Source organism: Cyrtonyx montezumae, unplaced genomic scaffold, assembly GCF_038088225.1.
Source record: "Cyrtonyx montezumae isolate F1298 unplaced genomic scaffold, pur_monq_1.0 scaffold_2, whole genome shotgun sequence".
Taxonomy (NCBI): Eukaryota; Metazoa; Chordata; class Aves; order Galliformes; family Odontophoridae; genus Cyrtonyx; species Cyrtonyx montezumae.
Window position 1 is genome coordinate 13932855 of NW_027071936.1, and position 17764 is coordinate 13950618.

The window sequence follows — 17764 nt, forward strand, 5'->3', positions numbered from 1 at the left end:
ACACTGTTTAGAGAGTCAAGTGGGTATGACATGGTTTACAATTAGTTTAAAAGACTTCTAAAGCTGAAGCTGTCGAGTCCTTGTGCTCACTTAAAACAGGGATTTATGGGTATTAAGCTGAACATTGCGTTAAAGATAATTTTGCTTCAGTAGCCACGTGCCCCAGAAGAAATGAGCTGAAAATCAGAAGGTCCTGAGGCACAGGGTTAGTTATGGTTGATTCGAACAGCAATTGGACCAGGAAGTCCTGTGAAATAGTGACTGAAAGAGAGCTAGCACTCTAGAAATATATCAAGGATGCCAAAGAAAGAGATAATACTGAAGCCCGTCCAAACCAAGCAAGCCTAAAGATGTGAAGACCAAATATGGAGGGGTTGAAACCCAACAGCTTGATGAATGTGTGGACAGCTGTTTGAGACTGCTGTGTGTTTATAACACAGAGCAGGCTGGTGAAGTCCAAATCTCATTCAGTCTCAGGATATTCACACTCCAAATCCCAGCAAGACTCCCTGGCAAAATAAAATCAAATCCTTCAGCAGGAGAGCGCTCTTGGTCAACTGTTAGTTCTGGGTCTAGTAACCAGGAGACCATGGATGTGACGCTTCTGCAGGACCAGTAGAGTCCAAGTGATTCCTGTCTCTTACTGCTGGGAAGATCAGCTGCTACTAATGGAAAAAAAAAACATAAAGACATATCCAAGAGGAACAGAATAAGAAAAGAGAAAATGTCCTTCCATTCATTTAAATGCATCAGGCAGGTTCTCCTCAATTAATGGAAGTTAATTTTGATCAACTAACTGCACATCATCTGATCCTTGGATGGAATGTATCATTAGTGTCTTGGCAGCCAGATCTAGTCTATGATTTCTAGTGTAGAGATGCTTTGAGAAGTACTTTGGCTACATAGATTACAAACATATTAGTGAAATTCTGCTGTGCTTTAGCTACCTGTTGTAGAAGATGGCTCATCAGATTTTGAGTTCAAGCTGGTGCCTTATCTTGGCAAGTGTACCTGGTTCCCCTACTTTGAAGTGAAGTTTTTTCTGTCTTCAGTTAGTTGAAGCTTCCCATTGCTGTGTGCTATAAAAGCTAAATTATTTAGTTTATCTTCTGGGTTGTTTTTTTTTGGTTTTTTTTTGGGGGGGTGTTGCTGCTTATCTAATATTTTTCTGTTGATTGAAGAAAGGTCTGTTTAGTGTAATCATGACATGGATTTAGACGTTAGAAGTACTACATGGGTCTGGGGGACTTGGAATGAAAGAGTTCAAATGTTCTAGCTACTAACATCTGTTCTGTTTTCCTTGTAGTCACGTGGGATGCAAGTTTTTTAATTCCTTTGGCCTTTAATTTAAACTATGAAGGCCAGCACCAATCAGTATGAAACTAAGTCCGTGTGACTTAGTATCATGGTGCAAGTTTATCATTTCGTGGAGTGTACAAAGAAGGTTCTAATACTGATGTTACACAACTGGGATAAAAAAGACAGGCAGAGGCATTAATTTTTTACTTCTGTATTTTGTCTTTTCCCTTCAGAACTGCTACTGTGATTCTAAAACAGAATAATTATTCATTTCTAAGTCTGGCACCTAAAGCGGCAAAGAATAACGTTGTGACTCCACATGAAATGCAGCAGTCAGCATTTCTTAGGCAGATGAAAAAGGAAAGATGTCAGGAAATGAGGACATGCTAAACTCTGGATCATACATTCTGTATGTACATTAAGGGACACTTCATGATATATCGCTGACTACGAAATAGGTTTTGAATAGCCCTTTATGTATGTACAGAAGGTACTCTGGTTCGTTTGTTCGGTGTATGAGAGCAAGACATGATGCTCCAATGTTTTCTACTCTTATGATACAGGAAAAATTGGAATTGAAATCCAAGTAGAGCTCCACAAACAACAAAAATCTATTACAACAAGATTTTGCTTTCTCATTCTTAAACAAAATGCCTGTATTTTTTTCTAAGAATAACTTTGTGTGATTTAATTATAGTGATTGCCGAGTTAAGTTTGTGTATATTTTCTACTGATTGTGAGAATGAGAAGATATATGCACACATAATGGGGATATCGCTGTGTAAGAACTGAACATGTCTTATTGAACGGTAAGAAAAAGAGAACAATTTAACTTCAAAATGGAAATAACTGGTACACTGCTTTCCTTAAAAAAGAAAAAAACCCATGAATTGTTAATGGCTTCAGGTGTGTTAACACCTAGTCTGACAAAACCCTGCCAATTTTATGTATGAGAATAGCCCAGTTGATGTCTTTGGAGCTAAGTGTGTATCGAACAGTGCCTGTGGATAATACTGAGTATGGCTGCGATGGAGTTAAATTTCTTTATCAGCCCACATAGCACTGAAAACACTGGACACAATACTGTTTTAAGCAAAAATAGTTTAATTTTTTAGCAACTTGAAAAATCAGCACTCACTATCTTGTAATGTTTTACACAAGAGGAGAATGCATTAGTAGAACCGCTTCATCCAAGAATTTATTTCAAGCTTAAAATTGCATTGAACAACAGTTTATTTTAAAATAGCAGATCAGTAAACATTTGTCATTGGTGTTGATCTGATATGTTAAAACAGCCGCTTAACTGCTAGGTTTTAGAAATCAGTATTTCCCAGAACATTCCATATATGGAAGTTCAGAATAAATTTGGAAATACACTTTTTCTTTTTCACTGTCTATGTGTTTATATCACAAAGTCAGTGGTCCTGACAAGGAAAAGCTATATTGGGTTGTCATGTGTAGGCCTCTTTTCTCTTGTGAACATTTATGAAGTTGAAGTTATCTCTGCGATCTCAATGCAACAGGAGTTCATCTTGATTTCTTCTGAGATAAGTTTTTATCCTTTTATAGTTCTCTTGGTCACTAATAGAAATTTAAGTGGATAGGTCTGAATGAATAAGAAGCCAACTGCTAGTGATATAGCTGTTGGCTGTTCCTGGAGTGCTCATTGCATTTTTTGGTTTAACTTGTGTAACATATAATTAGTTAAGCCACTCTGAAGTGACAGAACTGTATGTGTGCATTCAGTAGTGAGGTGCACCTTGTTCTGTGTCTCTCTAATTCAATGATAAGCAATCTGGTAGCGTTTTCTCTTTGGGACTGATGATTTCCAAATGCCTCAGCAGTGATTCGTGGAGCTCATCGTGTTTTACTAGTAAAAAGGAAGCCATTAAATTTTAGAATGCTCTTGGCATTCCCTGTATTTGGCTGTGAACTTCTGACTAAGTAAAGGACCAGAATGTTTAGCTGAGTCCTAGCGGGTCAGGGTCCTGTGGTTCGGGTGCTTATTCTCTTAAATTCAGAGTGTCTGTGCAGGCAAAGTTATCTAGATGAAGTGTCAGCACTTAATTCAGTGACATGACATTGTGAAACCTGAAATTGAACTGAATTGAACTATTGGGCCAGTGATATTTGACATCTCAGTAGGTGACGTGGATAGTGGGATCGAGTGCACTTTCAGCAAGTTTGCAGATTATACCAAGCTGGGTAGTACAGTTGACAGGCTAGAGGGAATGGACGCCAACCAGAGGGACCTGGATGGGCTTGAGAAGTGGGCCTGTGCCAACCTCATGAAGTTCCATAAGGACAAATAGTCCTGGGTCGGGGCAATCCAATTCACAGATAGAAGTTGGGTGGAGAAGAGCTTGAGTGCAGCCCTGAGGTTCATTGAAGAAAGATTCAGCATAAGCCAGCAATGTGTGCTTGCAGTGCAGAAGGCCAACACTATCCTGAGTGGCATCAAGAGAAGTGAAACCAGCAGGTGGAAGGAGGTGATTGTGCCCCTCTACTCTGTTCTTGTAAAACTCCACCTGGAGTACTGCATCCGTTTTTGGGGCTGCCAAAACAAGGGCACTAGCTGTTACAGCAGGTCCAGAGGGGACTGAGCAGGTGTGTGTGTGTGGGGGGGGGGGGGTCACGAAGATGATCTGAGGGTTGGAGCACCTGGGGCTTTTCAGCCTCAAGAAGAGAAGGCTTTAAGGAGACCTTTTGGGGCCCTCAAGTACCTGAAGGGGGCCTATGGGGAAGCTGGGGAGGGACTTTTTATAAGGGCATGAAGCAACAGGATAAGGGGAAATGGCTTTAAACTGGAAGAGGGTAGATTTAGACTGGATGTTGGGAAGAAACCCTTTACTATGAGGTTGGCGAGACACTGGAACAGGTTGCCCAGTGAAGCTGTGGATGCCCCCTCCCTGGAAACATGCCAGGTCAGGCTGAATGGGGCTGCGAACTACCTGGTCTGTGGAAGGTGTCCCTTCCTAAAGTGGGGGGGTGGAAGTAGATAGCTTAATGGTTCCTTCCAACCTAAGTATTCTATGAATTCTGATGAGTGCCTGGTTATATTTCACTACCTGTGGACTACACAGCAACTGTATGATACAAATGTTTAAGAATGATGTGTTTTATGGAAGTTGAGGTTTTAAATCTTAGGTGTTCCTTTAAGAACTTGTTTCACCAGTGCTTGAGTATGCACACTCCTGTGTAGTGACACAGGTAAACAGAATGCTACTTATGTCTACTTATGAGGACCAGTGACTTCAGGGTTAAAATATTTATTTTCAGCAACAAGAAATAGTGGGTTCATGAAGGCTGGAAGCTGTTGGAAATGCTTGGGCTGAACAGGACCAGCTCTTGCATGTGCAGGAGCTGGCTTGAGTACCACACTGTGCATAGCTTGGGTGGCAACATGTGCAGGTGTATGAAGTCTGTTTATGTGGATGATACATTTTTGCCTATGAAAACCTGCAGACAAACAAGCCTAAGTGGAAGGAACTTTAAGAACAGACTTGAGACCACGCCTTTCTACTTTGCTGTGCAGGGTTTCTGCTGTTTTTTTTTCCTTAAACTACTTAAAGGAAACTGATAACTTAGCTGAAGTCCAGGCAACACAGTTATTAGTGTCATCTGTACACAAGAGATAAGAGTGACGTAATCTTACTGCAAAGGAAAGGAGAAAAAAATGCAATTTCACTTGTTCCTGTCAAAAGTTTTGTTTTGTTTTTCCCAAGGAAATGCATGTGGCTTGTTGTGACTGTCATGTGTCTATGAACTTCACCTCTTAGAAATTTTATTACCTTCTTGGTTTTGCAAGCTGTGATATATTGAGGACTAAAAAAAACCAGGAGTTTTTCTGTGTTTAACAAGATTTTTCAATAGTGAAGTGTAAGTTGAACAACATGTTATTAATAGAGGTTAAAAATGGAAAACAATTAAGATATCTTCGGTGTCCTGTGTCTGTAATGGGTTTAACAACAGTCCTCTCCAAACCTCAGACTTGATACATTAGTGGTTTGTTTGCTTTTTATGAAAAAATTCAAACTTATTTTTCCCTGCAGCTTAAAAAAAAAAAACAAGTAGCTTAGTCAGAGTGATATTACTAAGTACAAAGATATGATGTGTAATGGCTCAGTCCATAACTTGGGCTGTGTTGTGTTCTCAGTTCCTTTTATTTAGCCGAGGCATTGTGCACTAAAGCCTGTAGAAGACAGGAAGCTGGACAAGAACAAGCAGGCTATTTGGCTCCACAGCACTGCGTTGTGAAATTTGGCTTGGAGTAAGTGGAAGCATCTCACCAATAGGTAACCCCAGCCCATCACTTCTGGCTCTGTTGGTGACCTCATTACACAGACTGAGGCAGTTCAGATTGTGCCAAAAAATGAGAGCTGTAAATCTTCAAGGAATGTTGCAATCATGTGGGGAGGTACTAAATATGTTTAGACTGTTCCAGAGCAGGAGTCATATCCAAAGTACATTTTTAGTCTTGGACTTCGGTGTCCTTTGAACCTAGTCTCAGTAACCTAGCACATTGTGGGATTTTTGTTGTGCTTAATGTTCTCCATCCTTAACTAATTTTTCAGAGCTCAATGTATCTGTTTTGTGCTATGAAATGTAAACAGGGTCAGTGTAGTAAGCACTTTAAGTGTGATTTAATTTGGTGGCACATGGCTTTTAAAACTTCTGTTTGCTAGTTCCTTGTCAAGATGATATTCAGACTGAGTACCATGTGTTATGTTTGATATGAGTTTATTAAAAAATATCACATTTGAATAGCAATTGCTTTGTATATTCTGTGATTATATAACATAGGCTCTGGGGAAAATTCTAGTGTTCTGGGAGTTACAGACGAGAAAAATTTAACTCATGCTATTGGTTTCAGTGTTTTTTGTTCGGTGTTTTTTTGTTTTTTTTTTTACAAAATATTAGACAAATGTAAATGTTGTTTTCCTTGAGCAAGGCTTGTAGAGCTCCTAATGGTGATATATTTGTATTGCTTTTTCTTTAAGCCTTATGCTTGCAGTCTGCTATTTTGTCATAAGAAAAAAAAATCGGTTTATTTGGCAACTTAAAATGGATTTAAATCATATAAGCAGCTGATGCTGATTGCCTTGTGAAGGGGAACCCACTTGCCTGGCTGTTGGTCTTCCCCTCTGGGGATGTTATGTGACAGATGTGCCCATTGTCACTACTTGCTTGTTCTGCTCACAAGAAATGCCAGGGCTTGTGTGAATGCTGATCTTCGTTGTACAAGGTTTAGAACTCTTTTGCTGTCACTGCTTTCCTTCACTGAAATCAAACTTCTGCAAAAAAGCTAATGAATACCTGAGCATGTGTCAGGTACTAGTGAGAGCACAAGACTTGCAGCATTTTTAAGACACTCATGAAAAGGGGCTTAAATTCCTTAAAAGAGTGGGAGGACCTCAAAGAACCCACTAAAATCAACTTTATGAAATAAACATGTAAAGGTACAGCAAAAACATTGCTTTAGCTCTTCCTTTTTAAGTGTGGGAGAGAAAATAAGTCGTGTGCTCATTCTGTACATCCATCTGTGAATGTGTGTGCTGTGTTACAGATGTTATTGATCCAGAGCACTATACCACCGCATCGGTACAGGCTGTACTCTGGCATGAGTGCTCTGGGGCTGGCGTGCTTTCCTGCCTTTATCTCCTGTAAACTTTCTACCTTTCTGTGCTGTGGCTGAAGACTTTGCTTGTCTCCCTTAAATAGCTGGGCCCTCTTCCAAAAGAGATCTGACATACTGTGGTCTCGCCTTTAGCTTTGGCTGAGGGCAGAGATGTATCTGTGGTTAGCTGAATATCTGAGAAGCCAAGTGGGCTAGAGCTAGAGCTCTGACTTAATTCCTTTCCTAAGGACACTTGTGCTTGCTGCAGGATGTGGCCATTCCCCCCTGCAGATACCAGGTTACAGGCAGCTGGCACATTTCCTTTACGACTGTGCCTGAGCTTCCATACGAAGAAAGCACCCTGCCTCGAGTTGTCAAAGAGAACTTAATATGCACTGCTTTAAAAGCATATCCTGGATTGAAGAGCAACAGATCTTTTTGTGGCTTGTGCAATTTGAGGAGCAAACATCGATGTTTACCCAGTGCCAAAATCTGCCCACATAAGCAGATCAGACTTCTTTTAAAAAAATGTTGTTCTGGAAGGTCAGTGACTATTTCTTTTGAGGTTTTTTGCTTAGTCAAGCAAAGTTCACAGGAGCCAGAGGAATTATTTGATTTTTCCAGGTTTTTTCCATTCTTCACTTTGTGCTTTAAATACATCTGTGGTAGTGTCAGCTTCGAGCAGTATTGAAGAAGCTCTAACTTCTAAACAAGCAATAAACACCACTGTCCATTTTTAACAAATACAGCTTCAGAATTTGTGAATGAAAGGTATCAAATGACTGAGGGGCTGTTCATCTCCTGAGCGCTTGCGTTGTGTGCACAGAAAATGTACTTCGTGGCTGTTAGAGGTCTTCCTTTGAACCTTGCTGGGTGCCAAGGCTCTCCCACCTCCTCCAGTGCACGTTGCTTTTCTGGGGTTGGAGGCACAACTGTGGTTTAGACACATCCACCGTGCAAATGTGGTGTTCAGAAGTGTTGACCTTTTGTAGTGTATATGCTTCAAACAGCACTGAAGGATTACACTACTGTAATGCGTTAGGGCTGAGTCATGATGCTGTCCCTGCACTTTACCAGCAACCATTTTCATTTGTATCTCTTTAGTGTTGTCTCAATAGCTTCATTTGCAAAGAAGGGAATACTCCCTACCTGACAAGGGTATTTCTAGTTTCCCTGTGTTTGTGTTGCTGATTTTTTGTTCAGTGGTTGTTGTTGTTTCAACTAAGTATGTATTTCTGATAAGCTCTCTCTGATAACACTCAGGACGGGCCACTTGCTGCATGTTTATGTGGCTCACTGATAAACAGGCTGAACAGCTGTGGTTGTCCCATGGCTTTTCTCCACCCTTTGTTGTTGGGTGTTATTTTTTTTTCTGATAGAGATGGTGGAAAGAAGGTCTAAGAGATTTTTCGTCCTTGATACCTTGAGCCTCCTCTTTCCTCATCCTGTGGACTTTCTCACTACATGATTTCAGCCTGCACAAACACAGTTTAATATTGAAGCTCAAGTTCATTTAGATGAGACAACTGTGCTGCTTGATGAGCTGCCAGACAGGCACGTGTGATTTTTTATTTTGGAAACTGAGATCTGATCTGTAGCTACTGCACTGTCATTTACCTGAGGTTTTCACAATGTGTTCTTCCTGTACTCGGGGCATTACCTTGACTGCTAATTACTTCTCTCATTATGAATGAAATTGTGCTGTTTACCATAAAGGTGATGCATCAGCTTCATCCTGCTTAGCTCAGACCTGCAAGTTAACTGCCTGCTTACAGCTGCTCCCCTGAGGTTCTTGCTCTACTGGTTTTCTGTCAGCTTCCACTTTCCAGTTAGAGTTATTTGGAAGCGCTCAACTTGCAGTAGCTGTACTTTTCAAGGCCTGTTCCCACTTCACTCAGAGATGTTTGTACAAAGTGAGAAGTTGCGTTTCTGTGCAGTAACTGCCTTCGACTTGCAAAAATATTTTAAGTTACCTTTGTGCAAAATGACAGAGTTATACTTTGTACTCTGTTATGTGTTGTACTCCAGGCCAAAGGAGAGGATGCAGCTTAATCATTACAAACTTTGGACAGGGAGGCATGTCTTTTGGTTTCTATTCTTGTTTTACTGCTGACTTAACACGTGACTAGTGCAAGTGATTTAACCTTTGTGTGGCCCTGCTTGCCCACACATAAAATAAATATAATAATCACTGCTTCTCAAGTTTTGTCATTGGAGGCACTACAGTAGCCTGTTGATTACATGTTAAATGTCAAGTGCAGTTCTGCAGATTTGTTTATCATTCCTCCCCATTCATACCCCTAAATGACACTCTTCTGCTTACGGGTGTACTGAGACAGTGTCCTTTCATGACAGCTGCATCTGAATACATCAGAGGATCTGAAAACCTTAAGAATGAGGCTCACGAGTATAGGGAAAAGCGCATCTTTGGTGTATGGCTGCTGACTGGGCAGTTCTCTTACCACAGTCAGTCGTGGCGGTTGTAAACTTCAGAGTACAAGGAGGCAACGTGCTACCTGAGTGTGGTGTTTCTGAGCTCGGGCGTATCACACTTCAGCTCCTGCAGTCATGGAGAAGGAATAAAAGATGGAGCTTAAATTAATTACTGTGGATGACTTTGTGTGATGATCATTTGCCATGTTTCCACCAGTTGTGTCTTTGAGTTAAGAAAACAAACAGTGACATCTGTATTTCTCTGTAGTCCATGCATGAGCAAGTGGTTAGGGCAAGCACTTCTGCAGCAGATAACAGCAATTTTGTTAGTCATAAAGATTGACAGGTACTTGAGTTAAAGCTTTTTCTCCTTTTCTCCCTTACTTGTGAGAGAAGATCAACTAAGGACAAAACGGTCCTCAACAGTATCTGGCTTAACGATGCATCTCCTCTCTCTGTAGTATATCACACTCCTATGGGATGAGATTCTGCAATGAGTAATGGAAACAGATACCAAACACAAAAGGAGTAGCTGGTATCGAGTTTTAAACAAGAAAGCAAGTGAAAATATTGTAGTGGAAACTGCTGCAGTGAATGTTGCAGTGCAGAAAAGTGTTAATAAGCCACATATTCTTTCCTTGGATTTGTGCATCTGCTCACAAGTTACAGTCAACAGGGAGAATTTAAACTATAAGAACATCAAGAAAAAAAAAGGGTTGTAGCTGATGTAACAACATGAGGAAGGGACTGAAGAAGGTGAGCAGGTTCGTGTGATGCCCAGTTCCGTGCCTGACGTGTATTCTCCAAATTCTCCTAGGTTATTAAAACTGGTATAGAGATGACTGAGCAAGGCACAGAATAGACTTCATTGTGAGGTGCTATGAGAATGGAGTCTTTACTTCAAGTGTACAATTCACTAATAAAGATGAGGGCTAAAATACTACCCCCACTGCTGTCACTGGTCAACTCCCTACTGCTTCTATGTATGGCAGGGTTTTACCCATTAGCTTGATTTTTAGCCTGTAGAAGCAGCAGGAAACTACCACATGATTCTCTCTCCTTTTTTGATTTTCTCATTGGTGGTCCAGTGTTTAATGCAGAATTAAGATTTCTTTCTCTGCCCTGTGTGGCTTGCTTTTACCATCCTCCTCTATCACTACAGGCACTGTGCCTGTCCTAGCAGGTTCAGCTGGGCGCTGATTTTATTGAGAAGCAAGGGAGGATCAGTCACACAGTCACTTCTGCTGTCTGACGTTCTTAGGCAGGAATCATAATGGTGTCCTAAGCTGCTAAAGCAGCTTCTGCACTGAACAGCTCATCACGGACTACTCAGATCCCATTTTTGAGAGCTGACTTCCGGTAATGATGCCCATGGCTTACCCTGGTACGCTCTTTAACATACCTTCCTATCTGACCATAGCTATATTGGTATCAAACTTCATATCTATAGTGTTAGTAGTAAAGTTTTTTTGATTAATGCTGAAAATAATTTTAACTTCTTGTAGTATAATAAATAAATATAATATATAATATTTTTTATATTTTAAAATAAATAAATATAATAATTATAACTTCTTCTTTCACCACTTCATTTTTCAGTAAATGTAGGCATGTGTGTATGTTATTCCAGAACAGTGTCTGTGATACCATCTGCAGAGGCAAAGTTTACAGGTACATCTGAAGATCAGGGTATTCCTTTCCTTTGTACATTTCCTTCCTCATGAAGCCCAGACTTCCTGTGTTTGCAATGCAGAAAGTTTAGAAGGGGGGAGCTTTATAAAGCGTGTTTAGCCCCTGCTTTCTAAAATAGGGACCTCCATCCTCAACATGTTGAGGTTGTGTTCCTCCATGCATGGCCAGGCATGGAATCTAGCAAAAAGTTTCCTAGAATGTGACACGCAGCTGAGATTTTTTGGCTGTGTATGCAAAGGGAAACCAATTAATGACAGAACAAAAATATCGTCTCAAATCCAATGAGTTTGAGTCAGGAATATTGTTATTGTTCCCCTGGAGAAATCAGAGTGCATTCGCATTTAATGTTTACTCAGAAGCCTGCTGGGAATTTTCTTAGAAAGAACTGAGAGGGGGCACAACCCGTAATTCTCATGACCCTTTACATTAAATGAACCTTTTAAACAAACAAAACTAATATTCATCCATTAGAGTGCATACCTCCACATAGCAAGTACCGAGTGACAATAGCTTTGTTGTTGGCTGAGTCTGTTTTTATGGGCTCCTAAGGAGACCGTGAGCACCCCAGGGGCTGACCTGAGTCTTTCACTGGTCTGTATGTAGCACGGCAGCAGATCTGTGCTGTTCAGGTAATACAGACCAGTCTGGCCTCTGCTCCCTGCCTGCTTTAGCAGTGATGGACATCAGCACTGTAGGAAGGTTTCTGGAATCTTAGGGAAAGGATGAGGGGGAATAAAAAAGGATACTCTGGCAGTGAGTGGGTGGATTACAAGGTCTGGAGCGTGGTACCTGCAAGTGCCAGCACTGTGCGTGTGGAAAGCTGAGGCCCTGAGCCTTGCAAATGTGCAGAATGCCTGGGGCGTTGCTCCCTTCTGTGCCCTCATAGCTCTGGGCTCCAAGTTAAAAATGGGAGAATACACAGATTTCCTTTTGTATTTATTTGAAAATATTCAAGCAGATAAGAACAAGGGGAATCAAAGCATGAGTTTGGTCTTCAAAATCTGAAGTTGCTTCAAGGCGTCCTATGAGAAACTGTGTAGTTGTACTATTCTCACAGTGAAAAAATATCTTTTGAGGGCGAGGAATTTTCCTGTAACCTTCAACTCTTTGGGATGCGAAGGACTTTTTAGAGAGCACGGGCGGGTGCTGGGGCAGCTGTGTCACCTCAATTCCTGTTGGAGCCAGGTGTGATTACTTGACAGGCAGAGGCGGCCGCACAGAACTGCTGTTTGTGCCTGCGGGCTCCCTGTGCTATGCTCAGCAGGGACGCAGCCCTTTCTCCCCACGCAGAGAGCACAGGTGCATGGTGCGAGGTAAAGTTTCCCTATGGAAAAACAGAAAATCTGCATTCTTTTTGGAAAGGGAAAGCTGGGGGTGGAATTTGGTGCCGATTTACGGTAATTCCGCGTCCTGCAAGACAGACGCGCTGCTGGCTCTTCTGCTGGGCCAGAAGCAGCGCTGAGGGAGCCGCAGGTGCCGCTTTATCCGTACCCTGGCCGTTATTTGCTGCGGACGCGTGTCACCGAGCTGCCGTGTGGCTCAGTTTCCTCGCCTGAAAGCCGTTCACCCAGCGCCGCGTCATAACCCCTGCGCGGAGCCCGCCCGACGCGCAGCGGGCAGCCCCGGGGCCGTGCTGCGGGCCCTCCCCCTGGCGCTGGGGCGCGGTGCGGCCGGCAGCCCCGCGGCGCGGCGGGGCCGGACCCGCCCGGAGTTGCTGCCCGGGGCCGGCCCCCCTCCCTCTCCTTCCCGTTTTGGCAGGGGATTAAAGCAGCTCCCCCCTGTGGCAGCAGTGACCCAGAAACGAGTTTGATTCACGGAGTCCTTCCTCCATAACAAGTACAAACGTCAGTCAGAGGGAGTCTCCGGCGGCGTGTGTGTGTGTGTGTGTGTGTGTGTGTGTGTGTGTGTGTGCGTGCGGACAGCCGCTCTCCGCGCCCCGCCGCCGCCGCCGCCGCGCCGAACTCATGCGGCGGCCCCGCGCCCTCCGCGCAGGGGGAGCCCGGCCGCGCCGCCCGCCGCCGCCCCGCCGCCAGCAGGTAACCGTGCCGCCGCCCCGCGCCGCCGCAGCGCCCGCCGGGGAGCCGCCAGCACAGCCATATTTGATGGGGTTTTTTTTTTGTCGCTCCGGAGGCGGCGGGAGAGCAGTTGGGTGCCGAAGGTCGCTGCCTAGTGGAAATAAGAGAGTACGTCATTAACATGGCGCCGCTGCAAAGCGGGGCGGGAGGCGGCCGAGTTGCGGCTCCGCTATCCCGCGCGCAACTTGTGCCGGGCTGAGCGGGCGGAGGGAGGAGAAGGAGGGAGAGAGAAGGGGGGGACCCGCGGTGCCGCGCCGCGCTCCGGCCCGGGCTCAGGGCTGCGCCCCGGGCAGGCGCCCGCCGCGGGCGGTGGGGCGCGCCGGAGCCGCTCGACTGGCGGAGGGTGGCGGCGGTCCCGCGGGAGCCGCGCCGGGAGAGGGCACGGCCGTCACCGCGGCCCCGCGCGTCCCTGAGCCGCCCCGCCGCTCACCGCGGGAGGAGGGGCTGCGCGCCGAGCGGTGCGCTTAAGCCGAGCGCCTGTTTGTGCTCGGAAGGGGGGAAACAACGTTTCAAAAGCGTAAAAAAGGCGCCTTCGGCGGAACGGGGCACAAGTTGCCGCTCGGGGCTGAGGGGGGCGGGCAGCAGGTGCAGCGGTCCCGCGCGATGCGTGTGCCCGGCGCCGCCCCGCCCGCCCGCGCTCGGGGAGTTTAAAGGCGCGCGGGGCGAGAGCGGCCACGTGGGGGGCGCGATGCGAACTTGGCGGGGTGGCGGGGCAGCCCCCGGCGGGCTCCTCGTGCCCGCGGGGCGCTCCGGTTCGGACGCGCCGTTCGCAGGGGGAACGCGGTCCCGGCCGTTGAAACGCGCGCGCGGCGTACGGGGACGTTAACACAGGCGCGGCGGCGGGAGCCCCGAGCTGCTGGGGCGGCTCCTCCCCCTCCCTCCCGCCCCGCGGCCGACCGGGCACGGCGGGCCCTCGGAGCCGCGTAACGGTCCGCGCTCCGCGGGGCCGGCCGCTCCGTTTGCGAAACGAGACAAAGCGCCGCGCCGCCGCTCTCGGGATGGGCTCTATTCCCCCCCCCCCCCACCCCGTATGCATCTGTCGGCGCTGCGCCGCGGGGCGCTCTGTATCTCGGGGCGGGCGGAGCAGCGGGTGTTTGTTTGTGCGCAGCGCCTGCTGGCTGCCGCCTGTGACAAGAGGTGATGCACAGTTTCCAGAACTGTCTGGGAGTGGGAGGAGAGACAGGCACCGACACGGGCGCGAGCCCCCGCCGCTCGCCCCGGCCTCAACCCCCCCCACCCCACCCCGTGCCCTCGCGCCGGGGGCGGCGCCGCGGCCGCTCCGGCGGTGACAGCGCTCGGAGCGGCGGCGGGGCAGCAAGTTTAATTTGCGGCCGGGGCCGAGCGGATTGGTGGCGGCCGGCGGCGGGGAGGAGCGGCGGCCGGGGAAGGAGGCGGGGGCGCCGGGCTCTTCAAATGGAGAGCGGCAGCGCGGCACAGCCCGGCGGTCCGTTCCCTTCCCTTCCGCGGCCGCGTAGAGCAGCGCCGCGCCCGGCGGTACCCGGCAGCACCCGGCAGGCGGCGGATTTGAACGAGCCCCCGCCCGCCGGTGGGCGGCCCCTAAAGCGCTACGGCTGTTGTCTAACCGCTGTCCCGGCCCTCGGCTGACTGCGGTGCTCGCGTGGAGCCCCTCGATGGCCCGCAGGTGAGGTCGGCGGGGCTCCGAGCTCCGGCCGTGCTCTGAGAGCTCGCAGATGTGACACGCGAATGAGCGGCTCGCGTGGATGCACAGCGGTACGAAGGGATGGCGGCTCTCCGCCGGTGGCTGCCGGGTAGCACCAGAAATTAGGATACCTTTTAACGACGCGCTTTGCTTGGCTTTTTATTTCCAAACCACTTTTTGTGCCAGTTGCTTTTATTCCTTTTTAGAGAGGAGTTTTTCTACGACTAGGAATAATGCCTTTAAGCAGGCGCTGTCTTTTCAGTGAGTCAAAAGCTGCCCACACTTGCAAACCTGAAGCTTTCACAAAGTGGTACCTGAACGCTGTTGTTGTGTTTCTATTTGGAGAGTTTTCTCACTCTCAGCGGGATGTTGCTGGAGCAGCAGTAAGGTTTTCCTTCTGGCTGCGGACACCGCTTGCTTGCTGCTTTTGAGCTGTGTGAAATACACATGTTGAAAATAAAATAATAAACCTCTTTTCCCTTCACAGCTGCACATTTCCCTTCTTGCTTCTCTGGTTTCAATTCCCAGTTCGCATAAGAAAACGCACGGTGTTTCCTCTCAATGCTTTCTCCCAGCAGTTCGTCCTGCTGCTTGATGCTGCTGGTTCCAGTGGGGTTGTCCAGGCTGACAGCTCTTTGATGGGAGGGCTGGACCATGGTGGCTGTAGGGTGGGCTGGGTGCACTCCCAGAGCCCAGTTTGCCAGGACTTTGGGCAGTCACTTCCACTTGTGCAACTTGGTAATAGTTATTAGGAACCAGCTTTGTACAGGTATACCAATGAGCACGTGAGTCTTAGGTGTTTTAGGTGAGCGTGAGCTCATGCTTTTCCTCATTGGGGTTGGACTAGGGGTGCTGCAGTTGGTGAAGAGTGCTCCTGGCCTGGAAACATACTGCCTTTGTTCAGTGGGACCCTGAGAGCTTGCTCTCCAAATCTGGGGTCTTGGGCTTTCTGTGCTGTGGGATGTGCTGCACAGCACTGTGGTATTTCACTTGTTGGAATGTGAACTCTTCTTTGTGACTACAGAATGTCGCTTTCAAAGCTTTTATTGGTGCTAAAGAGGAGTTACCAAGTTTTATGTGGGTTGGAATAGTTTATAGTATTTTTGGTGTAACTGTGCCCAGAAGAAAACAGCTGGTTTTTTTTCTTGTGCCAGATGTGGGTTAAGACTGTGTTATACTTCCATGTGCACGATGAGTGTTCTGAAGTGATCTCTTGTGTACTAGATACGTAGTTAGGTCTTGATTTCTAAAAGTTAGTGCGTTGCTTTTAGGAGAAGCCAGTTTGCAGTTTGTCTTCATTGTGCGCATCTGCCGTAATTGTGCTTTCTTCCCATCCTGTCTCTGCAGTTGCTTGTTGCAGTTTGTCACGCTGACACCTGTTAACACGGTTTCAGTTAATTGTCTGACACGGTTTGAATCTAAACCTCCACGTAGGAAGTTTATTCCCTGAAGGTACTCTAGTAAGAACTTCACTGCAGAAAGCCTTTGACCTGCGGAAGAAGACTTTTTCTAATACAGTTATTGTGAAAAATCAGTTTGTTTCATTACTAGCATTACGAAGTCTGTGACACGCTTGACATCTTGTACGCTTAAGGAATGACAAAGTGTATGGTACCATAACTGCTTAGTAGCAGTGCAGAACAATTATATTTACACAGTATGTGAGTATACGTACATGTGTGCTCACCTGCCTTTTTATGGGATACTGTCTGGCTTTCTGCTCTGAGGAAGCTAGCATAAAGGATTTGCATTTTGTGTCTGTGCAACTTAATAGACATAAGTGTGCCTCAAAAAGAGGAAGAGGAAGGATTTTGGTGTTGCTGTCCAGTACAGCTTCTGTTGCTTGCTGGGTGTTTCAGTCTCCTGTAGGGTAGGAAAGAAGCAGCGCTGTGTTGTTTGCTGCTGTACATCACCGTGCTGGATTGTGTACTCCTGTAAAGTCAGCAGCAATGCTTGTTATCTTAGCAACCCCTAAGTTTGTATAGAGTGAGATGTTCATCCTCACCTCTGCTACCACGTGTATATCCACAGTGTGTTTGACCTTGTTTTGGGATTATCCTTTAGTCATTTCATTCGCACAGCGTTTTACAGGTGTCCTGAAATAAAGGCTCTGTCCAAAATGAAGTGGCCAGAAGAAACATTTGTGTCAATGTAATCTTGTCCTTATGGTGATCTGAGTATCAATTCTGCAGCGTCAGCTCCGAAGTTAGATTTGTGTGTTTGCTGTTCGCCCTGTCGATGAGCAGAACCCAGAGCTCAGCACTCAGAGCTAGCGTGATGGCGTATCAGAGCTAGCGTGATGGCGTAGGGTGGATAAAGCTTCCCACTGCAGGTTGCCTGTCAGCCATATGGCCTCATCCCTGAAGCTGTGTCCTTCAAGTGAAGCAACAAGGGTCTTTCGAAAAAGTGAGGCTGAATTGTTATATGGAATTTAGTAAGATTCTAATCTATAAATTCTAATCAAAACCGGCCTCACGTGTGAATCAAAACCTTGCGTTGTCGTGCTATGCAAGTGCTGTTGTAAGCTGCGCCAGGTCTGCTCCCTTGTTGCCTCAGTGCAGTAAGTTAAGGTAGAATCAGAGCAGATATAGTCACCTGGGGGCTTCTCTGTTACTTAGAATGACAGCAAGCACCCAGTTGCTTCTGTGAAACTACTTCCCAGAGCTGCTATTGCTTATGCTGCTGGAATTAGTGAGTTTCTAGGGACTGTAGTTAGACGAGGGTGTAACTGGGAGCTTGGCGAGTGCTTGATGTGTAGGTGATGGGCAGACTTCGTTGTGTTTGGGCTGCTGGGCTTTGTAGCTCACGAGCATTGGGATTCCTCCATGGTTAAACAATATATGGGCAAATGCCCTTCTTGGGCTGGTGTATGTGTTTGAGAGGAACAACAGTCGGTGTGTTAGTGGAGCATTCAGGGACACTGCTTGGTTGGCTGCTTTGGAGAAGCGTGAGGGGAGCGGGAAGTGGTTCTGTGGCACTTGTGGGTGC

General features: G+C 46.4%; 1 protein-coding gene across 7 annotated transcripts in view; it reads left to right on the plus strand.

The window, feature by feature from the left end:
- The first annotated feature begins 5161 nt into the window (after nt 1-5161).
- Nucleotides 5162-17764, plus strand: part of JADE1 (jade family PHD finger 1) — a 48117-nt gene continuing 35514 nt past the window's right edge. Inside the window, exons 1-2 of one of the 7 annotated variants that reach the window (XM_065736407.1) lie at nt 5162-5178; nt 5456-5716. In XM_065736407.1, the coding sequence (XP_065592479.1) occupies nt 5707-5716 (10 nt within the window). In that variant the 5' untranslated portion in view covers nt 5162-5178; nt 5456-5706. Of the gene's footprint in view, nt 5179-5455; nt 5717-12645; nt 12886-13001; nt 13078-13113; nt 13225-14708; nt 14759-17764 lie in introns of those variants that run through there. The other 6 variants (XM_065736413.1, XM_065736412.1, XM_065736409.1 and 3 more) reach the window with 6 other exon arrangements.